The sequence below is a fragment of the Scylla paramamosain genome, chromosome 38 (assembly GCF_035594125.1).
Source record: "Scylla paramamosain isolate STU-SP2022 chromosome 38, ASM3559412v1, whole genome shotgun sequence".
Taxonomy (NCBI): domain Eukaryota; kingdom Metazoa; phylum Arthropoda; class Malacostraca; order Decapoda; family Portunidae; genus Scylla; species Scylla paramamosain.
Window position 1 is genome coordinate 8,842,986 of NC_087188.1, and position 27,984 is coordinate 8,870,969.

The 27,984-nt window shown below is 40.3% G+C and overlaps 1 protein-coding gene across 1 annotated transcript; it reads right to left on the bottom strand.

Annotated features, from left to right (window-relative positions):
• Window positions 1–1,145: 1,145 nt before the first annotated feature.
• On the bottom strand, window positions 1,146–27,984 carry LOC135091718 (uncharacterized). The gene is made up of 3 exons (XM_063989621.1): window positions 27,846–27,984; window positions 5,322–5,480; window positions 1,146–5,119 (listed from the first exon to the last, which is right to left on the bottom strand). The coding sequence occupies exons 2-3, from the start codon at window positions 5,462–5,464 to the stop codon at window positions 1,480–1,482; spliced, it is 3,783 nt and encodes a 1,260-aa protein (XP_063845691.1). The 5' UTR covers window positions 5,465–5,480; window positions 27,846–27,984; the 3' UTR covers window positions 1,146–1,479.

The following is a 27,984-nucleotide window of genomic DNA, read 5'->3' on the forward strand; positions in this document are numbered from 1 at the left end:
ATAAATAAAAATAAATAAAAAAGCGGGAGTTTAAAAGAAAAAGCTTTGATCTATTTCCTTCCATTTCGTTATATTATGCATGTTAGTATCTAGTAAGCTAGTAGTAGTAGTACTAGTAGTAGTAGTAGTAGTAGTAGTAGTAGTAGTAGTAGTAGTAGTAGTAGTAGTAGTAGTAGTAGCAGCAGTAGTAGTAGTAGTAGTAGTAGTAGTAGTAGTAGTAGTAGCAGCAGTAGTAGCAGTAGTAGTAGTAGTAGTAGTAGTAGTAGTAGTAGTAGTAGTAGTAATAGCAGTAGTACTAGTAGTAACAACAGTACCACCATCACTAAATAGTAATAATAGTAGAAGTAGTACGTAGTAGTATATACTTACTGAATTCATAGATATTGCTGCCAGACTTAGTGGCATGATATTAAGCTTCCCTGAAATGAGTGGTGTGTGTGTGTGTGTGTGTGTGTGTGAGAGAGAGTGATCAGGCCATTCCTTCTACCACAATGAATAACAGTATTAAAAAAAATCAATAAATATCAATGCATTGGTCAGACAAGTATACATAACGACTGGATTCTCTCTCTCTCTCTCTCTCTCTCTCTCTCTCTCTCTCTCTCTCTCTCTCTCTCCATGCATATCTATGGCTTATCTTCTTCTGAAAAAGTTTATTGGGAAAAAACCTCTTACCACATAACACCCAATTAAGTATTATCACCCTCAGTCTCCACATAATCTGCAAAGTTGCCATCATGTTTCCATCACCTTCAATACTACACCACATTTCTCCCTTTATGAAACTTCCAAGTAGCTATTCAGTTTCTTCCTGGATTAATTTTGTTGCAATTTTATTTCCAAAGCTGTATATATTGAAGAAAACCTACACCAATCCATCCACAGTTACTCCTTTTCCTTGAGTATTGGAATAACAACTCTATTTCTTCTGCTGTAACTTTCATATAGTTCTATTCATGCCATACCATTTTAATGCTCTCCCCAGTTCAAGTCTCATCTAATCACTGGTTAATAAGAGACATCAGTGACAGCCTCTTGTGTAATCACTACTTTTTGTGTCTTTCAAGTGCTATGTTCCTCTCAGCCACACATCATCAAGGAACTACTCTGATATAGTAGGAGGTACCAGTGTGTAAAATTCTTCTCAGTATGAAAGTAGTTTATTTACAAACTTAGTTATAAATACTTTTCAATTTTCACAGTTATGTTATGAATTATTGGTCATCTATATATACATCCACCAATACTTATATGCTATTTACAGGTAAGTTTGCAGGTACTGAGACATGGATAACATAACATAACACTTCTTTACACCAGTTACAAAAAAAACAAAAAAAACAGTTAACTTGTCATCCATCAGTTAACACTGTAAACTGAAAATAATCAAGTAGATAATAGACTTGCCATTACAAAACTTGTGTAAAATGAATAAATAGGAACTGTGACTCAATCCAAAATGGAAAGAAATGACCATCTTTAATCAGACAGCATGGCTAAAAAGACCTGCCGTCCCAGGATGTAGGACCTGTTGAGAGTCTGCACCGCTCGCTGGGCATCCTGGGGAGACCTGAAGCACACACGTGCATCGGCAGTTGGCTGGTTGAACTCGTTGTACCGTCGGATGATGTTCTCTGGCCGAAGTTCAGGGAACTCTCGGAAAAAGTTGAGGATGTCTTCTGTCGTGGCCCGGTAAGGAACATTACTGAGGGAGACAACACACCCTGGCTTGCCAAACTCCTCTGGCGTGATGGCTGTCCCCATGACCTCCACTCCAGTGCCGGAGGAGTCTACTATGGGATCCCTCAGCAGTGGAACAGAGCCCCTCATCCTGCTAAAGCTTGCATCAGTTGGTCCTCGCATTCCAGACATTCCCATGGGCATCCTGGCCATGAAAGGCCTGAAGGCTCGTGGTCCTCCAGGGAACTGTGCCATCATAGCACCACGGTAGGGGAACTGGCCCATCATGCCAGGTGTTGCGAAGCCCTGCATCTGGTCTGGTGTGGCACCCATACTAGCGGCCACTTCCTCCTGTCCAATTAAGTCTTTGCTATCCTCTTGACTGTTGTGGTTATTCTTTGAGGAGTCTTTCTTGGAGTCTTCTTTGCTGTCACTATTTGTTAGATTTTCAGGTTTTGCATTAAAGGGTGTTTCTCCAGTTTTCTGTCCCTTGCGTATCAGTTCCAAAGGATCAAATGGCAGGCCCATTGTGGCCATTACTAGAGGCTTGGCTATTAATTCAACCTCCACTTTGACTTTTGACAGCTGCTGCTGGCTCTTTCCTACAGCCTTGCGAGCGTCCTCTATCAGGGGGAATATTACATACACCTGGCGCGTTCCATCGCCGTCTGCGTCACAGAAGTGGAAGCGCTCCGGCACCAGCCCCTCATCACTGAAGAAGTCCCGGATGTTGGCCTCCGTGGTGTCCTTTGGCACTCCTTTCATCACCACAGAGTCTGTCAGAAGGTCAGCTCCCATTGGCTGGTGTTTTGGTTCCTCTATAATCTTCTCAGGCTTTTTGTCCTCAACCTTTTTCTTATCCTTTCCTGATTGGCTTTTGTTTGGAGATGAGTCTTTGTTTCTGTTTGCTGCCACCATGGCATCTGGAGGACACATTTCCACCACAAGATTGCCATTATCACCAGAATTGTTGAGCATAGTGACAGCATGGTGGGCAGCATCTGGAGTGGTGAGCTTCACAAAGCATCTTCCTTTTTCTTGCTCTATGATAATATCCTGTACACTATACTGGCCAAAGAACTGGGCAATCTCAGCCTCTGTGCATCCTGAAGGAATACCAGAAACACACACACAGGTGCTGTCAGTCCAAACACTGTTGTCTGATGTGGGCTGAGATGATCTGCTGCTGGGGAACATCTTCAGCTGGTTTGCATCAACTGCTGCCTCATACTGTCCCTCACTGGTCAGCACCACTTCCACTTTGTTGTCAAAAATGTAATTACCAGAGCACCTTAAAGCTCTCTGAGCATCTCTGGGTGAGGAGAACTGCAGGAGTGCTACATCTATTCTGTTCCCTTGGTCATCAGAGAGAAGCTTGATTCCGGTTTTTGGCACAAAGATGCCGTGGAAAAAGTCTCTTATTGCACGGTAGGAGGCAACAATGGGCACATTGCGGAGCTCAACACTGCACGTCTCATCCATCCAGTCACCACTGCTGTCCCTAGAGTTGAAAGGGGCTCCCCTGCCACGGAAACCCCCTCGGCCTCTGAATCCTCCCCTGAATCCATATCCATCATCGCCATTTTCCTCTGAGAAGCCAGGATATCCCCCAAAGCGAGGGTTGAAGCCCCTTCCTCCTCGGCTGATGCGGCCCCGGTCCATGCCCCTGCCACCCCTCCCACGGTAGTTCCCATACCCATAGCTGTCGTCATATGCATCGCGGTCATCCCTCCGACCAAAGTCATCCTTCCATCCTTCTCCTCGTCCGCCCCAGTTGTCATCATCCCTGTCACCCCAGGCGTCTCTCCTGCCGCGGGAGTGCCACTCAGACTGGTCATTGAGTGTGTCCCTCTTGTCCACGGCTTCCCAGCGGCTGCTGCGCTCCCTCTTGCTTCCACCGGATTCCCAGGACCCTGACTCATCCCTGGAGCTCCTCTCATCATCCTTGCCCCTGCTGTCCCTCACATCCATTTCTGACCTGAAGCCACGGTCTCTGGGGTCCCGCTGCCTGCTGGAACTGTCTCCCCTGCTGCTCCTTGGATCCACAAAGTCCATGTCATTGGGATGAGGGCGACCCATGGGGCCATTCCCAAACCCAAAGGCATCATTGCCTCTGAAGCCCATTCCTCGCCCCTGGAAGCCCCCAAAAGGAGGCTGATTTGGAGGACCATCACCAAGGAGACCTCCCTTGACATCAGGTCTTGATACATCACCTGGAACCCTGGGCATCATGTTGCCTCTCATCCCTCTAGGGTCGGGTGGGCCATCTGGTCCCTCCAAGACAATGGGACTGTCATCAACTGTCTCTGTCTCCATTGGCTCATTGAATTTTGTGGTGAGTGGCGAGTCTGAGGAACTCATTGCACCAAATCCCATGGGTAGTCCAGGATTGAACATTTTTGTGCCCTGGAAATTCTGCCCCAAGCCTGTGACTGTGTTGTAAGTTGGGGCAGGGCTGTGTGATGGTGTCTGGATGGGGGAATTTTTCAAGGGCTCTGCTAGACTGATAGGCAAGGGTCCCTTCAGGTTGGGTATTTCTCCAAGACCTGGGATTCCATCAGTGTTTATTCCACTCCCAATGGGAGGACAGCTGTTATCTTTTGTGATGTCAACAACACTGACAGAACCATCATTCTTGTCTTGGCTCATCCTGTCATTACGATCCCGTCCTGAGCGACTGCTGCGGTCCTTATCCCGGTCACGATCACGGGTCCTGTCACGGCCGCGGTCTCTGTCCCTGCTGCGGGAGCGCCTGCGGCTCCGGCTGCTGCGGTCACGGCTCCTGGACCTGGATCTGGACCTGTGGCGTCTGCGGCGGTCTCGATCCCGAGACCTGGAGCGAGAACGGCTGCGGGACTTTGTCCTGCGTCGTCGACTTTTGCTGTCTCTTCTGGAGGATGAGGAGGATGAAGATGAAGACTTCTTGTCATCCTTTTTGTCAGAGCCTGAGGTAGAGTTGGCTGCTGCCTGAGGGTCTCCAGGCTTAGCAGGAGGGGGTGGCAAGTTTGGCACACCAGAGCCTGGGCCTGATGTGGGTGGCATGGACATAGAGGAACCTGGCTGGGCCATTTGCTGGTTGGGTGGTGGCACCATATGGGGTGGTAGGCGGGACTGCAGCTGATCTGGTCCATCTACACCACCAGGACGACCATGGGCCTGGTATGGGGTGTGTGCACCCATCTGCTGGTGCTGCAGATTGGGTAAGTTGGGCTGAGACATCTGAGATACTGGGGGAGGCTGTGGTTGTGACTGGGGTGTGGGTGTGGGCTGGGTTGGAATGACTGGTGGCGGTGCAAACCCCTGCAGTGCCATGGCCTGCTGTCGGGCAGCCTCAATGACCTTCTGCATTTCGCTACGTGAGGACAGCAGCAGTGTCACCTGGATGCCCTTCAAGCTAGAGCCGGTCTTCTGCATGGCCAGTCGAGCATCCTCATCCGTGCTGCAGAAAAAGCAAGGTAGTATTCAAACAAACAATACCTTGAAGGCATCAAAACTCTCCCTTTATCTACTTTGTAGAGGCAACATGAGTGTATGGCAGGGGGGCAAGTATCTAAATAGACTAAACCAGTAAAAATAATTGCCCTGTGGTACAGTACAGCATATCAGCAAGTTCCACAGAAACAAATAATGAAGGGACTCACCTGAAGGCAATAAAGGCATCTCCTAGTTCCCCACCAACAATGTGAACACCACCTTCTGGAATGCTAAGGCCCTTGAAGAATTCCCTGATGTCAAGGGCATTGGCAGACCATGGAAGATTCTGAAGACGGATGATCACACTCATGGTGGTGGTTGTGGTGCTGGAAGGAAGACACACATCAATAAGTCTGTGTCCTGTTCAAGCACAAACATACAGAAGACTTACTTTTAATAGACAAGATATTCACTTTACATCTGTTAACTCCTACATTAAACTTTGAACACTGGGCTGGTAATGGACACTATATAACTTGATATCCAACCATCTTCAGACTATAAAAGCAAATAGTTGGAGAACTGTAACCTCTTCTGTACAGTAAGGTTACTCTTATTATAAACCCATGTCAGTTTATGTACCCCCTTCAGAGGGAGCACCAAAAAATGATGCTGAGAAATGTTACTGGTGGGATGGTTAACAAAGGGTAGAATGGAGAGAGCAGTGAGGCCTTCTGGTTTAATGTTAAGTGATGGTGAATGAAGGTCTAAATATTTTTGAAAAGTGTAAGAGTTGAAAAACTGACTCTCCTCTCAGGACATGATACTGGGTTCATGCATTTGTTCATGGTTTGTGTAACTGTTAGCAGGTTTATAAATGTTTCAGTGCAGAACCAGGATTCCCAACTCACTCTATTGGTGTACCATTAAGAAAGTCAGTAAGCAATTAGTCCTGCTTGTAAATGAAACAATAAATGAAATAAAACATTTATTACATCAGATATTTTACATGAACGAAGGGAGGCTGTGGGCCGCAAAATTATCTGTAAAAGCACTATTTAATTGTCATTCCTCAGAGAGTTAGTACAGAGTTTACCTACAGCTTATCACCCTAACAAGCAATCATGATGAGCCAGTTGCATGATATACGAAAGCAATACATAATTACACGATACACGGGAATACGTGGATGAATATAGGAATACACACATCTTTTCATTGCAATATTAGGGCACACACACACACAGAGAGAGAGAGAGAGAGAGAGAGAGAGAGAGAGAGAGAGAGAGAGAGAGAGCGCAACCATTTCTTTACAGTAATTTACAAGGTGGCTGCGTGTTCCCCCCTCCCCAGAAACACCAATACTTTCTTCCAGCTAAGTCTCGAGAAAAGGCGTGACTACCAGGAAGGCATCATGTGGCCTAATACTACACAAGTCCAGTAATCCCAATAAGGAAGCAACTGACTTCCTTAATTCGGGATCGTACAAAGCCACTAAATAAGGAAGTGAACTTTATGGTATTACAGAATCTGAACGACATCTGGCAGAAGTGAGTCATAAGCAGCAGATGGCCAGGAAGATGCTGTTGCGTACCACGAGGAGATAGCGAGCGAGGAGTAAATGGTGTTGAAAGAACGGCGGAGAGGGCAGTAGCGTGGCAACCCCGGACGAGGACGAAGGGAGGCTGTCGGTGGTGTAGCGGCGGGAGGATGCAGGTGGCGGGGCGGAGTGCAGCGGGAGACAAATTGCAGGGAAGGGACGAGAAGGATGTCCCCGAAGGTAACCCTACGCTGTCATCTTGCTGAAGGGTTCACTTACTTAGCTGCCTACCTAACTTGTGTGAGATTGTTTGGTAATATTTATCGGTGTTTGCCTCGATGCTGATGTTGAAATACGTGATCCAGAACTCACAAGTGTTCACATTATACAAAAGTCACCGCCACGTGAAGTGTGAGGGTACAGCACATCACGAACACATCTTGCCTTCAGAAGGACTCCTGTGCCCCAAGAAACGGATGTTGTCCTGCAGCTGACAAAAAAAAAAAAAAAAAAAAAAAAAAAAAAAAAAAAAAAAAGCGCATGGCACACAGCGGTGCCCATGTCGGTGCTCAGGAGCCAATCCTTTCACTGCACACGCACAACGTTCTGCCATTGCTAAGGAAGTTGCTCAAAACAGTAATATTATATTCTACAAATTTATGAAAAAAGGCAAGTACCTCTAACTATTGCAGCTCCAACTTCTGGTCTTTGAGGAGCTCGTGAACTCTAGCAGATATTTTATCCAAGTATTGACAATCTATTCGATTTATGAACTTAACTTTATGACAACTGTACTGCATGCTGCATTGCTAATGTAACTGGAGGAAGCTGCCTGATCCTGCTGGGATGACTTCGTTTCCATTCATGCTAAATGGCGGTAAGTGACACACGTATACGTGTTGCTGCAGCCTTCATGTCAAAAAATCCTTCAAGAGTAACAGACAAAATAGCTGGTCACGGTGCCTGTGGTATATACACTACCTGCTTCGCAACCTGAAGAAGGTAATCCCCGGTACTAGGTGGCTACGCAGGACCACATTCTGTACGCAGTACCTCTGCCAGGCTTACGAGACAACGCTACTTGACTTAACGGGAAACTGCCGTGAACCAGATCGAGCACCCAGCATTTGAGCCGAACACCGCACCAAGGAGCTGGTAGCCGCTGTGCGGCTCAGTGGTTCGATCCCCGCTCACGGCAGTCTAGACAGGAGTGGCAGCGCTACCCGGTAATCCCAGTCGGTGACGCGTAACCTGATTTTCCAATGCCAAACATCACTCCAAGTTTGCTATCGTTATACACATTAATCAAGTCTTCCTGAACGGTTTCACTCCCCGCTCAGCCTCCATGAGGGAACTGTTTTTGAGCAAGGTAAGGATTGACCCAAGTTGCTACTGTGTGTCAACTCGATCACTCTACGCCTAACAAAAATTAAGCTTGCTAAAGGATGAGTCAAGACGGGAGAATAATCTGCAGCCATGCATCATGTGGGCCACGCCCCTTCTTAATCTTAATTTTTCCCCTCACTACAGGTTCCGCGAGAGGCAGCTCTCTCTCTCTCTCTCTCTCTCTCTCTCTGGGCGAGCGCGCGCACAAAGAAAACATATGGATACTTTTCATGATACCTAATAATAATGTGATAAAAAAAATAAACAAATAAATATCACGCATAAAGAAAACTTACTATTGATAGGTTGTTTGTTGCCAATTACAAAAGCGCGAAAAAAAAAGTAAATAGATAAAAATACAAGGATACAGGTCCCGTAGCCCAGTGCGGACCCAGCGCTACGGGTCGATAATGCAAGAAGCGTGTGTGGGATGTGGATCGTTCGCTTGGCAAAAGATACGGAAGATGTAGCAAACAAACAAACCTGGGACTTCATGCAATTCAGTGCCACCTACACCTTCCTTTTCCGTTTTTCGATCAAGAACGGGCCAGAAATAAATAAAAATGCACGAATGAATTAATAGACCGCCCCAAGCGAGGAATGGCGTGTGGGTTCCTTCGCAAAGCAGCAGAGTATGTTGCATGTTAATACACGAACGCTTGTCACCCAAACCCAGAGCACCAAACTACCAGTAGCAGTGGTGGTGGTGGTGGTGATAGTAAAATAATAATAATAATAATAATAATAATAATAATAATAATAATAATAATAATAATAATAATAATAATAATAGATATCTCAGGATTTCTAGACCTCGCAAGCAGTCAACAAACGTTCCTGCACTGTAGCGAAGCTAGCAGAAGTATACAGGCGGTCAGTGAGGCACGAGGGCAAGGGCTCGCGGGATGCATACGCGGCAACCACCACCCTGATCATGAGGATGAGTGTTTGTGGTACAGCGTGCTCGACTCGCGGCCTGAAATTTCTGTTAGATCCTGTGGTATGACATGAAAGGTAGCGTTTCGTCGCCCTACTGCCATCGTAGTCAATGAGGCTGTGAATGCACACTTAATGCAACCGGTGGAAGTTACTGTGCCTTGTAACATTGGGAGCCTGCTGATATCGGGAACAGGTGGGTGTTCGACACAGGATCGAGGTGCGTCCATGGGACAGATAACGTGGGAGATGTGTGATACGATACGTACCATCTGCTGTGGAGCGACGCGGTGGCCACGAACACTTAGCGTGGGTCCTGTAATATCGAGTATATAATTTTCCTTGTTTGATGACAACTTTGAAAAAAAAAAAAAAAAAAAAAAAAAAAAAAAAATATATATATATATATATATATATATATATATATATATATATATATATATATATATATATATATATATATATATATATATATATATTATATCCTCCTTCCCTTTCTTCCGCAAAACTAAATCACAAAGTGAAACAGGCTGCAGCACGTCTGTACCCTCCAGGCAGAGCCATCAACACCGTCTCACCGCATCGAGCTGAGGCACGGCCAGCTCATCACAATCCTCCAACTCACGCTACAGAAGTCTCAGCACACTCGACCTTCATCGTCCCTTCTTCCACCTGCTCCCCAACTCCGCGGCCACACATCATCCAAGGGTTTTTCCAAGAACTACGCACAGTCTTCACGTCATCTGCATCTCTCAAGGCAATGCCGCAGCATCGACCCTCATTTTCATTAGCTAGTTCACTTTACATGGCCATACATACTGCAGCATCCACCCTAATTTCATTTTCATCGCGTCTTGTACCTCATAGGCCGTTATTAAAAAAGCCTCATTTTTTTTTACTACGAAATAAATAATAATAATAATAATAATAATAATAATAATAATAATAATAAAGCTGAAAAGCCAACCTATTAACATAAATGAACGTGCTCGTCAGGTTGTCACGCAAGATGTTCGCCACAAAAATGGCACCGGCGCTTTCCTTACCAAAACATCGAGCCATTGGAAAACGTTTGCGATGTTGTCATCTCATTCTTTTCCCTCGGCCACACGTTTTTCACGTTCTGTATACAATGACGGAAACTGTACAATATTTACATGAAGACAACAAGACAACTTTGATAACACGCGCAGACAGGGTGTACAAGATTACTACAATGGTATGACGGTCATGTGAAGAGAAGGGATGCATGTGGAGAGAACTGATAGAGGTGAAGGTGGAGGTCAGAGACGAAGTGAGAGACAAAAGTAGAGGTGGATGGACCGACACATATATCTATATGTACGTGTATACCGAGTAGGAAGTTATAGAGCTAGCAACAGGCTATTCATGTTTATGCTTCGTTGCATTTCGGGATATAGACACCACAAAAAAATGTAAGCAAAGATTTAAAACACTAAAACCAACTTAACTCGTTAAGAGACTGCCCCTTTCTTTATTATTGATATTATTGTTCTTAGTGTCTGAAGATGGGATTCCTGTATATCCCATTATGTAATGAATAAACATGAAGAGCTTGTTACCGTGTATACAATTTTCAACACGAGATTCCGCAAGGGCAAGCACTTTTCAAAAAGTGGGTACACACACACACACACACACACACACACACACACACACACACACACACACACACACACACACACACACAGCCCCGAGACTTGGGAGATGTCAAGAGAAGGTAAGATATATCGCCAGCAATACCCAGGCCCCATTTCGAAACCCTCTGGACTCCCACGAGGACTAAGTATTTTAAGGCCACAAGGATGTTTGTCAGTTCCTACTGAAGGTGCAGAATCCTTGTAAAGTACCAGTAAAATCAAGGAAACACTCCTCAAACCAATAGAGGATGCGGTCCCTTAGCTAGACCGCCCTTGACAGGCTGCAGTGCCATGGAGGATGGCCGGGATGATCCAGGGACTTACCTTACCAAGTGAGGTTAAAACACTTTGTGCTGCGTTCATCAGAAACACGGAAGATGCGTGCCGCTATGATATGAGTATCTGAACGGGTTAGATGTTCAGCTATAGAGTTTTAAATTCTAAGTTAAGTAACAAGTTATTATAACTCGTATGAATGACTACACAGATTCACATTTAAAAAACAAACACTACGGGTGTGTATGTTTTATGTATATATATATATATATATATATATATATATATATATATATATATATATATATATATATATATATATATATATATATATATATATATATATATATATATATATATATATATATATATATATATATATACATATATATATATATATATATATATATATATATATATATATATATATATATATATATATATATATATATATATATATATATATATATATATATATATATATATATATATATATATATATATATATATATATATATATATATATATATATATATATATATATATATATATATATATATATATATATATATATATATATATATATATATATATATATATATATATATATATATATATATATATATATATATGTGTGTGTGTGTGTGTGTGTGTGTGTGTAAAAGGGGTCGTAGATGAATGGAACTAAAAACGTAGTCGGTAAACATACTGTGGTTAGTTTAAGGTTAGATGGAGGGCTGAGGGCACCAGGTGAGGTTTTTATTAAGTCCTCAAAACATTACCTCGTGGAGGCCGACTGGTCTTTTGCAGCCTTCGTATTTATAGTTGTGGTTGAAAGGTAATGCTGAATATGAAGGAGGAATTCGTGGGCATCTGACTGTATTTTCGGTAACTTGGGACTTCTGGATTATTCTTCAACAATGAGGCAAGAAGGTCACGTCAGTTGCCCTCGACTGACAACACTGTTCAAACAAATTTCATATGCACCTGCAATTACTGCTGCCAGATTGATCTCGGCAGCTAAGATCCAGTAGTTTTCTGTCGCGACAAACACGTCTTATTTTTTTTTTTCAAGAACGCTTTCATAATTGTTGTGCAAGTCTAACATGGATTCTGCATCAGTAATGAAGGAAAGAAAAAATATCATCGTGGCCTCTCAAGTTATCTCATCAGAGCCCAGAGAGCTTCAAATTACAAGTACAGGTTCCCTCTCCCGTTCTTGATCCCTATATATATATATATATATATATATATATATATATATATATATATATATATATATATATATATATATATGTGTGTGTGTGTGTGTGTGTGTGTGTGTGTGTGTATAAAACGCTGCGTTGAAATTATCACCATTATTATTCCTTGCGTTCGCCTTCAGCACTCCCTACATTAGTGAACATTTTTAATGTCTTATTATCTATTAACATGTCATTACATTAGTAGTCTTACAAGTTAACTAGTACAACCCCTTGGCGGAGCGGAAGCCACGCTGAATTCTCAGATCAGCAGTAACATAACGTTTGCTATTATTTGTTTTCCTCATCTCCGTTTTTATTATCAGCATTAATCAGTATAACTTGAAGCACTTGCACTGCCAAGCACCCTCATCATTAGCACCATGCCCCGCGCACATCACATAATGCACTTTTATATCATTCGAAGAGCATACTGCGTCACACACGGCCTCACAGCACCCAGCTACAAGTCCCTCACAGTCGACATGAAGCCACACCCTTCCTCCTCAGTGTGCGATGCGCGAGCGAGGCAGTGCCAGCGTTGGGGGTCCAGGCAGCGCGCCGAAGTCCTGCGACAATCCACGCGAGCCTCCTGCCTACCGAAGTGTCACGCCTTGACTTGTTCACAATACTGCGTGTACCAACATCTGTCACGGTTCTATTGGTGGCTAGAATAACTGTTGAGCTTTCTGATTCGATTCGATTTCATTAGACGGCGTAGTGACCAATACACTGGATGTGAAATTCATATTTTGGTTGTAATCATCAATTAGTGAATGGATTAAGTGATAAAGGTACTGAAAAAAATAACCATAGATTCAAAGAACAGTGAACGGCTGGTGGGTGACATCTTAATTCTGCAGACATAATACCACTCGGCCCAGTGTTGAAATGAGTACAGCAGCTTTCATTGAAAGGTTCACCGGTATTAAAGGACCCTGCCACAGGTGTTGTCAGATGCTGTGGCCTGAAGTACAATCATTATACTGAACATTTATAAGAAATCTTTGCAGCTGCACTTGAAGAAAAAAATAAATAAATACACTCATACTGTTATCATCACTACTGAGTTATACTATGATACCACTACTACGTACCACTGTTAGAATTACTACTTGTATTAGTATCAGCAAATTAATTCAGTACACGATCTAAATAATATAATCTTACAAGGGGCTACTATGATAAATCATGATCCGGAGAACGAAAAAAAAAATAATAATAATAAATAAATAAAACAATAAAAAAATAAAAATAACAAATAAATAAAAAAAAATAAATAAATAAAAAAATATTTAAATGAAATAAATAAATATATCACCTAACTTTGAATATGGATCTCATGAAGCACCAGTGGTATATTCCAAGTTACTTCAAGTTGAGCCTAGAACGTGAATGCAGAGCTCTGTGTATGCACAATGAAAACCATTATATCATTCAATGAAGGAAAGGACGATGAGGGATGAATGAAGACAAAAATCTAAAAGGAGGTCTGTTAATTACTTATGCCTCTGAATAATGACTCATTAGCATAATTAGTTTATGATCAACAACAGTACTTCAAAGGAATTAAAATGTCTGCCACGAAGACACCAGTAACCTGACCAGCAAAATAGCTATTGCACAACCAGCAAGCAGTATTAACAGACTGTACACCCCTCAGCTGTCATGTTTATCAAGACCTCACTTGTCTCAATTATTACCAGATACAGTAAGATATCATAAACCAACATGTCCGAGAATGAGGCACTCTTTCTGTACTACCTGAGAGAGAGAGAGAGAGAGAGAGAGAGAGAGAGAGAGAGAGAGAGAGAGAGAGAGAGAGAGAGAGAGAGAGAGAGAGAGAGAGAGAGAGAGAGAGAGAGAGAGAGAGAGAGAGAGAGAGAGAGAGAGAGAGAGAGAGAGAGAGAGAGAGTCAGTATATTAAAAAACCTTTAAAATGGAAAAAAAAAAAAAGACAGCCATATTGCAATAATGTTGAAAGTGTATTTTATATATATATATATATATATATATATATATATATATATATATATATGCAGAAATAGTAAAATTTTTTACCAAATCTGTGCAGTTTTTTTTTTTTTTTACCAAATGTCCCATGTGTTAGACCCATACAAACATAAATCAATAAAGAAGTAAATTAAAAAAAAACTAAACTACACATTGCACAAAGTATTGGAGCAATTCCTCAATGATGGCCTAGTAAAGGATCATTAGCATCCTGTAGCCACGAAGACCGTTGTGACCATGGTGGTATACCTCCATGGTTGTGACAGTGACCCAATCTCCAGTATGGATAAGGAGCTACACTGAATTCATGCAATGCAACACACACATGATCTGTTGCAAGTCTGACTCACCCCTCACTGCATGCCTGCTGTGCCTTACAAGTTGTGGAGCAGCAGATGAACCCAAGCAGCTGGTAGTCCAAACAGAAGACAGTTCCACCTTCATTACAGAGGAACAATTTGAGATGGTTCATAATAAAGTCCAACAGTTTTGCATATTGGCTTTCAAGGAAGAGGAATGATCCCCTGCACCAGTGCTGGGGTATGGAGTGTGGGGTGCCCCTCCCACTATCACCCCAGATTGGTACAGGAGTTAGGACTGCAACACTGGTAATCCAGAACAACTGCACATTTAGGTGCCATTAAATGCTATGCTGAAGCTTCTTACTTGTACAAGTTCCAAAAGAGTTACTGCAGCCATATATTGATTACCAACTGGCTTCAGCATGTTTAGTGAGTACTGTCATGTTAATGCAGTATCTACTGTGCTTTAGAGGAGTTTATCCAGTAGCAACCAGGAACTTGTGGAAAGCAGATTCACTGATGGAGAACAGGCAACCAAAGGTACTGATGTCTATATTGGAGAACTTGATCACTACTGATAACTACAGATAAATTTGTCAAGGCAACTATGACTGGCCATCACTTAATACCACCAAGAGGATAAAATAAATATAAATTTCACAATTTAAATCATGTCAATTTTCCTTGGATGAGAGAGAGAGAGAGAGAGAGAGAGAGAGAGAGAGAGAGAGAGAGAGAGAGAGAGAGAGAGAGAGAGAGAGAGAGAGAGAGAGAGAGAGAGAGAGAGAGAGAGAGAGAGAGAGAGAGAGAGACACTCATTAGAAATGTTTGCAGATGACAATAAGAGACAGATGATGATGGTGACATTTTCTTTTCCAATCTCTAAACCCACAAAACTATGTAATGGTTTCTATATTTCGCAATTCTCTGTGGTCACAAAGAGTACAATAGTTCAAATGTTTGTATCAATCAACATGTAGAACTTAAATATATAATAAAAACCCTATTAGTTTTAATATCAGTGTGCAGTGTACTCTGTTGGAAGTACCCTGCATCTGCTGTGGTCTCGGGATTGGAGTACGTGCAGGGCTGGGAACAGTCTCATTACAAAGGGACAAGTGTAAAGCATTGTATGCTGTCAGGCCTTGCTATGACAGCAGTGCTTTGCCTAACCTCCTGTAGTGTAGAAAGAAGGTCCATGAGACTATCCCTTTCCACCAGGGGCTGATGGGATTTACAGTGTATGTGTGTGCTGCTTGCTATAAGATATTATAATAAATTTCTAGTCCTATGCATTTTCTTGAATCTTGTTTCCTTACTGCCAATGTCAACAGCTAACATTTACCCCATTACCACCAAACACAAGAACAAATATATACTAATCACATTCTCCAGCAAGATATGAAGTTATCACGGTACACCATCACAAGTTCCTACTCATTACTATTTTGATAAAAATATGATGAAAAGTAAATAACAAATAAATCTAATTTTCAATACTTTTGGTAATAACATATTGAAGAATATGCAATATTCAATGCTATATATAATTTTTAATAGGCTGGAGACTAACTGAGCAGTTATTAGTGAATGTGCATTATTATCCAAAGTAATACAGCCCATCCTAAGTAGCAAGAATTTTCATGGAGGGGAAAAGAATTAATTAAAATAAAAATAAAAAATTACGAGTAATCAGGTGACTGCCACAGACATGAGTTACTTGCAAGGAAATCCCAGTCATGCATGGCAAAGCTTGGTCTGCCTGTTTCCAGACTTAGGTGGTTATGCAGCACTGGTCTAGGTAAATCACTGCAGATTTTCAAGTTTTCCACATTCTATCTAATGTAGTTTAGATGGCTGCTATTCCTGTGATAACAAGGCATGTAAATACCTATGTCCAGGCAGTTATAAAAGCACCGTGTCTAGGATAACATGACGACTAAACTTGTACCCATATAGATAAAACAACATACTTGTGTTTGGCTACCATACATCTTTAATAAATCTATTTCAAGCAATTTCCATAACATTAACCTCCATGATGTGTGTGATACACTTATGATATCACCTAAGATCTGGTGGATGACAAGTAGTCACAGGTATTGTTACATTACAAAGGGAATAACATGTACTTGTGAAGGTAATGCATTGTATGGTGTGTGTGTGTGTGTGTGCCCACACTTTTTGGGTGGAAAAAAAAAAAAAAATAAATAAATAAATAAATAAATAAAATAAAATAAAATAAAATAAAATAAATAAATAAATAAATAAATAAATAATCAGGTGCCTGGTCTTGGCAGAGTAAGGATTGTGTTTACTGTGTGGCTGTGAGCCACTGTTCTGGGTGTTAGGTGTGGCTGTAACTGTGGCCTATGATTAGAAAAGAAACTTGTCTTGTGTACCTAAGAGTCTCTCTATCACCTGGGGTACAGATGCCAGTCTTTTAAGTTAAGCAACCTTGCATTCTCACCACAACTACACCAAGGCCACAAGATTAAATGCTGTTGTATAGTACCCCTCCCCCAGCTCCTGTTCCATGAGGTTGCACAGACAGTAAGGACAAGGTGGGAATTTGCAACAGTTGGTGTCAAAGAGTTTTGTGTATTGTTGCTTTTGTAACAATAAGATTCAGTATGGAAAGCAAGATTTGGAGAGCACAACCTGTTTCTGGATCCAACATGAAACCTTCTCCTGCATAACAACTCCATTTTCTGCCAATTTTACTGTGAAGGTGTATTCTCTATCATCCATTTTGTGAGACGATTACTAACGCCACACTAGATAACTGACATCCCCTTCCTCATCTTTCATTTTTCTATAGACAATATTCATCTGAAGTAACTGTGAGTCAAATACCTGGACTCCTGAACTCAAGCTCCAAAAGTATCACACACCTCCGGTTCACCAAGATATTCTAGTGCAGAGCTGGTCCCCAAGAATATCTGCTGAGTTTAGAGATCTGCTATGAAGTTCTTTAGAATTTCTACCTGCAACCATATCCAAGTAACTCACAAGGCACCAAACACCACCACAATGCTTCAGATTCTGTCAAACCACACTGAAGAAATAGAAATGTGGCAAGAAAATGACAACAGCACTGTTAGCTATACAACTTGCAATCAGTATGATCAATTTCATAGCTTATTCATTTCAGCCTTGAAAAACTGTGATTGTATCTCATTTAGTGGCAGATGAGTACATAATATTATATTATAATCAAAGGGGAAGCACCAAGCCAAGTAATGACTAGTAATATGTAAGGCACTAGATTAGATTGTTAGATGGTACACAAAGGACGATTTCAGTGAATGAAAAGGTACTGGTGTCACCAACAAAGTACAAGATGAGATTATGTAAAATAAGAAAGGGAGGAAAAAATGGTGAGGTGTAAGTGTTTAAAGTATTAATCTGTGATTGGAAATCCAACAAGTATCAACATGTTGCAAGCATCAATAGCATAAAAAAAAACTTGCAAGAGCAGTAATAGATTGCTGATGTATATGGTGTTCAATTAATGATGAACAAAGCTTTAGTCAGGCTATACTCTCTCAGTTCTCAATGCTGGTATTAAGCATACCAAAAATCCAATAGCAAGAATTCACATCCAGGCACCATTTTCATATTTTGTATTCGGTAATAATTTCCAGTACTGCCAGGTTTCAGCCTGCCACCAAACTTTTTTCTTTTCATATTGTAGTGTCCTCCCTTCTGTCACAAAGCATTACTTTTCAAGCCTCTTATCAAGGGAGATATCTTCACTGCTCATCCTTTCTTACTTATACAGTAACTCACCCCAGTCAGCAACAGCAAGTGAACATGAAGGGATGCAAGTTAAGCCTGTGTGGAAATGGCCACATCACTAGGTCCACCTGCGTATCCTCTGTAATATTCACACCTTCCCTTTTCTTTTAAACACTCATACTGCACTGTTCTGAAGTACTCCCATCATTCGCTCCCACACCTCTCATCATCATCATACCATGCACTCCCCCTACTCAAATAAGGTAATTACTAGTCTAATATTTGAGGAGTGGAATGAGAGGAAGAGGAAGGCATGAAATTATTACCAGAATATATTTTAAACTTTCAAGAGAACAAGTCAAAATTTCCTTTACAATTACCCTGATAAATCAAGAAGTTATCTTTGTTGCATACACAATAATCAAGTGATCTGCTAAGTGCCTACATGGGCCTTTCTTCTCTCCATCATTCTCAACACACAACAATTTATGCCAAGACACACACACAGACACACACTGAAGTAGTTGGCCTGAGAAATGAAGGAATGCACTTTCATGTATCTGTAGGGGAGGCACACTAACCTGGATGTGGCTGATCTACCATGTGGAGTATTTCACCTAGCTTTCACAACTTATTTTTTTAAGCAGGCCCCTTAGTTTTTTTTTTTTTTTTTTTTTTTTTTTTTTTAACTTCTCAATTTCATTAGATTCTTAAAATCCATGTTGTCAACTTGCAGCCACAGATGAGATTTCTTCAAAGAGAAAACATGATAACATACAAATATCATCCAGTGTTGTGGCTTTACTTCATTTTCTTTTTTATCACCCAACAAGGAAAGCAATTAACACCTGTACTGTTCTGTGTTATAATGATGCTGTTCTTCCTCTTGTTGTATACAAAGGATACCAAATCAAAATGGAATCCAAGCTTACACCAATTGTTCACATACTATTTTATTTACTTATCATTATAGAAAATGCTTCTTCACAATCATTGTTGCCTCTGGAAGCTGTATTCAAGGACCACTGGAGTATGAGGTGACAGGAGATGCAGGACAATAAGTAGATTGCTGACGTATGAGTAAACATTAAGTTGAATAATATATATGAGCAACTCGATGTTGTAACTTTTTTTTTTCCTGTTACATCGTCCTCAATCCATTGACAAGACTGGGATTTCCACAAGCAACACCCTGTTATTTTGCCTGTATGCTTGTATCACGTATATATCACACTGATGAGGATCAAACGTGCAAGATTCTTGGTGCACTGGAGAGAGCATGATGGACATCCTGGTGGGTGCCGCAGTTCTTCAGCGGCGTGTCTTGATACGTAGATGCAAGGATTCAGGTGCTGGTGCTTCAAGTATCACAACAGCTTGTGCAGTGCAGTAAACTCCACATATAATTTTATTTTATTTTATTTTTTTTTTACTTTAACCTTATCCAGTAACACAAATATGTTGTAGAATTGCTAGTATTGTAAAAGAAAAATAAGAAAATTAAAAAGTCCTGCATCTGCCAAAGCACCACATGGTGTGCCCTGCATGCAAGGCTGCCTTCCTCTCTCTCTGGGTTACACATATGTTCAATGATGTATAACTACCATAGTGTTTGATGCTTTCCATAAATTTCAAATTTTATGCTTTGCTGATACTGTCACTCAGATTTTATAAGATCATCAACAGAGCAGAGAACTAAAGACTGAGAATAACCTCTAGACAGCAGTAGTGAAAGCATCAGGTTATATACTAGTGAATTTTTACCTTGACACCATTCACTTATTAGCTCATCAATGTCATTTAAACTGGTCAGGTCAGGCTTCTGACAGCCAGATGTAGACAGGTACTCAGTTACTTCTCTGTATCTGATAAATAACAATAAACTATGGTAAAACTAAACACCTACTTCTGACACACCAATTAAAACTAAGGGACTGTCTCAGCATTCTTTATCTAGTGTGTTCCCTTCTACTCTGCATACTCCTGCAGTCCTGTACTAACAAGCGAGTGTGGTTCTCAACAATTCTGGTTGTCTTCATGCTCCTCTGATAGTACTTTGTGCATAGAGAAACTGCCTCATTGAATATCCAGTTACATGCAAGTTTATTTTCTCTTATATATGTCTGATGTTTAAACATTTCATCGGCACAAATACTCTACAACTGTAAGAATCCTTTGTGAAGGATAGATGTCCAGTCCATTCTGCTCTCCTCCATTCTAGTCTGGAATTATGATCTTCCTGAGCTGTTCCCTAACCACAGCAGAGGGTTTCAGTACTATTCACATTTAGTATGTTTCACATGTGCCTCACTAATTTCCAGTGGCCTCTAAAAGATTTCCATAAATCTTTAGTTCCAGGACACCATATCCAGTAGAGTCCTGATGGAGCAGCTTCAATGCATCAATAGGAAGACCAGGAGACTCACCACCACCACCACCACCACCATTCTCCCTCATCAGCAGTTACTGCTTAGTGATCATTAGCATCAAAGGTGCAGATGTAACATAAGTGTCCAGTTTTAAACAGTTATTGGCAATTTAAATCTGGATAATAATAACTGCCGGATTATTTGGGGCTTACCTTGAAAGCCTCTAGTTACACTCAAGAAATAGCTAGGTTTGCTGAAAATGATGAATGTGATCAAATTATAATTCCTTACCTAGTGATATGATCTTGCTAAGGTTTGTCATCATTGTCAGCAAATCAAGGCACAGGTCTTAACTAAGAAAGGAAGCTACATACCCGGCAGCTGTTGGCTGATGGAAGTCAGCAGGTTTGACAGGTACGTGCAGATCAACCTTTAACTCTACCCACTTCATCATTCCACAACAAAAAAGAAAAGATCCACATGGGTAGCAACGCATAATAAAATAAATGGAATTTTTTAAACGGAAAATAAAACAGTCCACCAAAATTTTAGTGTCTGTCAAGCAGGCATTTCCTTTTGAAACTTTCAAGTACCATAATTATTTCTGCAGGTAAGATATTGTTTGCCAGGAGTCAGTGGTGGCTGGTCCTTCCTCGTCTCCAACACGCAGTCTCCTTTGTTACGATCCATCCTCCATCGCCAACTTAACATTGCATAATTCTTCTATTTAATTTTCAATAATCTACAATGCCATTAGGAATGCAAAATATTTTCACTTTGACTAAAACTGTACAAGTCAACTGGATACTAAGCTGTCAAGATAAATGTTTTCACTCATGAAACCTACTGTGAGGATCTGGAAAGTAGTTTTGATTGTAATGTAATTTCACTCTAGTTCACTCAAGCCAATAATACTAGTTCTGTGTTCAGCTAGTTGGTGCTGAGCTGACACTAGTGAAAAATCTAAAGTAACACTAGTATGTTTAATTGTACTGGAATGGCTTCATGAAAACTGAGTTTAGGTGGACAATTCTCTGTTTCCCTGAAAGTCACTCTGGTACAACTGGACATGTGTTACTTTTTCCACTAATGTCAGTTCAAGACCAATTAGCTGAACAAAAAAACATTATTGGTAAGTACTTTCAATTTAGTTAATGTCAGCTCAAGACAGAGTAGCTAAACATGAAAAAAAATTAAGTTACTTTTAATTTCAGTTAACAATCAAAAATAGTTTGCAGAACTGGAGTAATGTTGGCAAGTGCAGAACCTATCAGACTTCAAGTAAAAACTTTAGTTTCTGACTGCTTAATACCTGAGGTTAATTTGAAGTTTCAGTTAATGTAAAAATATTTATCATTCCTAATACCAGCAAATTTTGGCATTTCTCTTTTTGAGCAGAGTAGTGCATTCTAGTTTATTACCAAGCAGTAAAGTAATGAAGTGCTCGCTGGAGTGAAGTCAAGTGCCGCTAAGTCAAGTCTTCGAGCTGTCGTGCAGTATGAATGACAGATGGTTTTCGTTTACATTCTCCAGGTGACAGCAGTCAGTATATATAGTGTATATTTTTTTTATGACTGCAGGGGCACAATATTAAGGGTAACTTGCACACTTTAGTGGTGTTTGTTGCTATGTATTTGTTGTAATGTATTTGAGGTAACGAGAAAGGGAAGTAATGATAAGGATGAAACACTCATTGTTTGAGAAGCATGTTGGAGGGTCATCAGAATCCCCCAAACTGAATGCATCGTGGGAGGGACAGGATAAGGAGCGATGGATTGAGCATCTCTGCTGCCTCCGAGTTGTACATCTCTCAGTTCGTGAGTGGGAACCTGAGCATCATACATGTGATCCCAAACACACACCATCATGACAACACAGGTTAGTAAAAGAGTTGCTAGCAAAGGGATACAAAATATTTAAGTTAATGTGTCATATGCAGCTGAAGCTATTATACACGGGTAGCTGTATGTAAGGCATATAGAAGTCCTGAAACATCAACATAGAAAGCTGCTGAATTAACTCATTTGTCATCAGAAAGCATGTGAATGAACTCACTTTTCATCAGAAAGCAGGTAAATTAACTCTTTTCATCAGAAAGCAGGTGAATTAACTTATTTTCATCAGAAAGCATTTTGAATTAACTCATTTTCATCAGAAAGCATGTGAATTAACTCTTTCATCAGAAAACGTGTCAATTAACTCTTTTCATCACTGATGCATAAAGTTAAAGGACTTTCCAATGTGCCTGGTACAGCAAACCTGCATATCCTTACCACTCCATAGTCAAGTAGCACAAATTATGTGGACAAGTCTAAAATTTGCCACATAGTAAGACGGCTAAGTAGTGTCATCCTGATTGATGCAGAGCACAAATTAGAGATCCTTGGTGGATAGCAGGTTCCCCCCCTCCCTTTTCTTTCTTTCTTTCTTTTTTTTTTTTACAAGTGACAACCAGTTATGGAAATACAATGCCTGACATCATTTGCTAGCACCTCAAGAGAGAGAGAGAGAGAGAGAGAGAGAGAGAGAGAGAGAGAGAGAGAGAGAGAGAGAGAGAGAGAGAGAGAGAGAGAGAGAGAGAGAGAGAGAGAGAGAGAGAGAGAGAGAGAGAGACTACATGTCATTATCTTAATCCTTATCCTTTGTGTTGGCACAACTGGTTGTGACTAGTGAGAACATCTGTTCCTCCATGATCTTGCTGCTCACCTGTCTGAGACGCAATGCAGGTGACTACTTCAAGACAATCTCACAATATGATACATTTTGTTCAATCTATCTTTACTTGTATAAACTTTTCTTTGAATACACAAAATACTAGAAGCAAATCTGTTGTAGTACTTGCACCCCTTCAATGTCTCAAGTTTCTGCTATCTGACACTGGTTGTCTTTATTATTATTATTATTATTATTATTATTATTATTATTATTTTTTATTTATTTATTTTTTTTGTTCCTACAGCATGACCATAAAAATTCATGGCTTCTGAGGAAGTCATGCACTCAAATAATTAAGACTGGACAACTCATTTGATATGTAAAGTTTGTCATTTTCCATTTCTTCTGTACAATTGCTCTATATTCCACATCTGCAGGCCAATCATATTTATGAATACACCCAACCAGAAATTATTACATAAAATCTTGTGTACTGGAATACAATGAGCATCAATATCTTCATTACAACTAAAATAAAATATACTAATAAACTCCACAGAGCCTGATGTGAGAGTAGATCATTTCCTTTTCATGGGAATATTGCACTAATAAACTAATAAACAAGCTTTTTTTTTTCTTTAAATGTCAAAACTCTCTTCTTGGTGACTAGGTCACAGCATAACTAATGCAGGATGTCTAACAAAATAAGGAAAATCTTAGCCTCAACTTCCATCAATGATAAGTACATACCCACAGCATGAATTATCTGCAAAACACGCAGCAAAAATAGATGTAGCGGTTGCAGCACTAAGGGTATAGGGGCAGAATACTGCCCCTGTAGTTCATTAGTACAACTATCTGCCTAAATATGTTTACTACCTGGCTCAGGGAGGTGGTCAAATATATATCTGTATTTGTCATACAAGACAATTTATATTCGTATTAGAAAAATTTACAAGGTGCATATTTATAGTTGCATTTGAACTTTGAATATGCCTTGCCTGCTTCAAATAATCAAAAGCACAGATATAATGGTTATCAAAAACAATGAAGGATGGGTAAATCTTATCTAAATCTCCTTCCAGAGTGGGAGAGAAGGATGCACTGATAAGCCCCAGAATCGAGTCCATTACCTATTGTACCTGCACTCTATTTAAGAAGCTCAGAAACATATGATCCACCTATAAAGTAGGGCATTCCCATTCTCATGCCTCACTGAATGATAGAATTCATTGAAATTGTACATTACAGCACTTCACTGTTTAACAGCACGCCACACATTTCCATGGAAAACAAAGTTATCAATCATCTAGAGTAAATGACTGAGCACAAAAGTAAATCTAATACTTTTCTTGAAAAGGGGAGACTGAAGTGTTAGTAAACTGGCTTGTAAAATTCTGATAGGCACAAGAATTAATGAGTCACTTCACAGTGGTTGTGATCCACTTGGGGTCACACATACAAATCGTGACCTGAGAGGACTGAATGGAAGTCTAAGGAATACGTTCAGCACTGGCCAGATTGATGGGTTCAGGGAAGGTGGTGGGTACATCACTGTCCTGTCAATTTGTTCATAAACTATATTGCTTTAATTTCCAAGAGATTTCACCATAGTGTCAGGTTGAAAGAATATATGCAACAAAATAATACTAATAATGAATTCAAGCAGTGAACAGTGTAGCAAAAAATAGATATGCCTTTGTAGAACCAAATGCTTCTAAGGTTCTTGAATATAGAACTGGTGTCTTATTTTAAGAGTTCCTAATTCACTAGTATGTGACTCTTTTAATAATTACAATGAAATGTATCATTACTGAGAAATGTATGACAGTATATTATCTTATTTTACTTCAAGCCTCATATATGTATTTGCATTTGGTGACTTAGAAAATAAAATATTTGTATTCATACTCATATTTGGCTGTTTTTTCTTAATATTGTTTGTAAGTTTTCTCAGCTATCTGTGTCTGATTCAATCCCTTACCTGGATATTCCATGACGCTTTTGACCTGATATGCATTATGTGCACAAAGTCTGTGCAGAATGAATCAAGAGAGGCTACAGACACACCAGCACGTCCCATGTGAGAATGAATATTTCCGACAGACAAATACCCTTCAGTTGATATGCTCCATCTTTGAATTACAAACAGCTCAAATGAACAGCTAATTCAGTATTCCTTAATAAACTGTCTTTGGATATTACCCCAAAATCCATGTATAAAATATAATCCAACATTTTGTGTGTGTGTGTGTGTGTATGCAAGTTTTCATAAAATCCTACATTTCTTTCTCTTAAAAATGCCCAGTGACTTCAAAGGATGCTCAGTAAATTTAGCTGAAGAGGTGGTGACAGTCCCATTTCATTGTGCTGCAGTGGATGAAACTGTACAGCAGCAGCTCCAGCCTGGCTAGTGGTGCATGTTCTGTCCATGCACCTCAACCTTCACTGCACTCTATGATAAGATCAAGACTACTCCACTTTCAAGACCCCTACCTCACCATGCTTGACAAGGTAGTATAGTATATGTGCTCTTTGTGGTACAAGAGTCCAAGCCTACCAATGCCCGCTATAATGATACACGAAGAACAACTGAATAAGACTTGTTTCAATATCATTCAATAAGCAATTAATTACTAACAAGCAAAGAAGAGTTTCTCATAGAAATTCTCTCAGTAGTGGAAAGGAATGCACTTAAGATATCATATGGTAATACTTCTATCATTATGTGCTATTCACGGTCAAGATTAAATAGAAGTACCATTTAACTGTGACTGATTGTCATTAAAAATAAAATAAAATAATTCAGGATAAATTTCAAACTAATCCAACTTTAAGTTCAAGGAGTAGTACAGTGACAATGACATCTACATTGGAACTATATCTTAAAATTTAAAAAAATTGTGTGTTCATTGTTGTGGGGCACTGGCATGTGTGTGTGTGTGTGTGTGTGTGTGTGTCACCTTAAAGAGTATAAAGCTCCATTAACACTGCATACACTCGTCCAAATTCAAATTCCACCTCTCAAATAATTTTCAGGCCAAATATCATTTACATATTCTATGACTCGATTCAGCAAATTGTTCCAGAAACTTAGAGCATATTGCCAGTTATAATACAAATGCATATTTTTAGTGCAGCAAAATAATTTCTAATCAGATTTTCCATCTTAATCATAGTTTCACAATATTCACTGTTCCCCCTACCATCATCATAAGTAAGATCACAACTAAGGATTCTAAGCAACATTAAAATTAAATTAGCAACAAAACTATTCAAGATTATGGAAGATTATTTTCATAAGCTGCACTGTCATTACATCATGGGTGCAAAGAGGGAGATGACATTTTCTTTTTATATCTGACTACTGTTAACTTTTCCTTTTTCCTACCTTCTATAGCAATTGGTCCCCACAGTGCTGACAGAGATAAGTGAACAAAATAAAATAATAAAAAGGTCTTTGTATAGAAATGAAAAGTTGTTTATAGAAAAATAAGACAAGGTTATACATCAAGATAACAATTCAACTCTGCAGCCCAAACAGTTACTGTGGAAGTGTTTCCAGCATCAAGCGAAAACAAAGATCTGGCTGTGAGGATATGCAAGGCTTCCTTTATGACTGGTATGTGCAGGAAGACAGGCAGGCTACTTAAAGGAAGGGGGTTCACCAAGTCCGAGCATTTGATAAGAGTGCAGTGACGCGTTCAGAGAGGCGATGACTTCCACTTACGTAACCCAATAGCACAAAAGGAATGCTAGGAAAAAAAACAAATAAATAATGGTAAGACATGACATAACAAACTGCGTATCATTACAACGCACTGAGCAGCATCATCTCCGTATACGTATTTTATCTGAATGTTGAGAATAAGAAAATTTCCGGATAATAATAATAGAAAAAAAAAAGAATAACATGAAAGGCGAGCTATCCCCTCTTTTGTGGCAGACCCCGGCATGCCCCACCCTTACCCCATTCCCCCTGCCAACCCCATGCCAAGGTTGACTAACTACGCCGGATCATCTTTATCCTAACCCCTCACCTTGCCCAAGTCGTAGGTATTTTCTCGAGTGTCAGGCATTTGAGCGGCTTTATCTGATGACATGAGTGACACCATGATCCAGAATTCATTTACGGTACATGTAATAAAAATCGAACAAGACCTGGTATGCTACAGAGAAACCGTCCGCCATTTTTAGGATGCAGGCAGAAAAGCCCCGGGAAATTATATATTCACAATCATCCTTGCCAAATCTTTTCTTCAGTGCACCAGAGTCCGAGCGCTACAGGTAACATCAAATCCCCAGTACATTTCCCCACAGATCTTCAAGACATGCAGTTGTAGGAAGGTGAAAGAAAAAAAATGACGGAATGGCGATCATTTATAGGATGAAAATTCACTCATTTTCTCATCTACCGTGTAAACAGGCCAAAGTCCGAGCGCTACAAGTAAAGATGAGTGCCCAACACACTTGCCCACAGCCCTTCAAGACATGCAATTGTAGAGAAGAGAAAATCACGTAGCAATGGCGGTGACGAATGAGAAAGACGCCGCCTCCTCCCGCCCGCCGCTTTTCTCGCCTCTCCGCCAGCCAGTAAGACCTACAACTTTCAGGACGTCATTAGTGCTTACCAGGACCACTGCTTCACAAGTTATAGGTAGTAGTTTTTCTTCCTCTGAGCTAATCTTTGTTGTGAGAGATATTTTCCACTAATGTATCCTAGCGCGGCGCTGCTCCTCCAAGAACAAGGCCATACTCGATCCCGCGTAC

Bases quoted from the DNA above. Each gene is read 5' to 3' on its own strand.
- LOC135091718 (XM_063989621.1), bottom strand. From the start codon at position 5,464: ATGAGTGTGATCATCCGTCTTCAGAATCTTCCATGGTCTGCCAATGCC. The intron at 5,120-5,321 runs GTGAGTCCCTTC...CTTTTTCTGCAG, and splicing joins GATGCCTTTATTGCCTTCAG to CACGGATGAGGATGCTCGAC.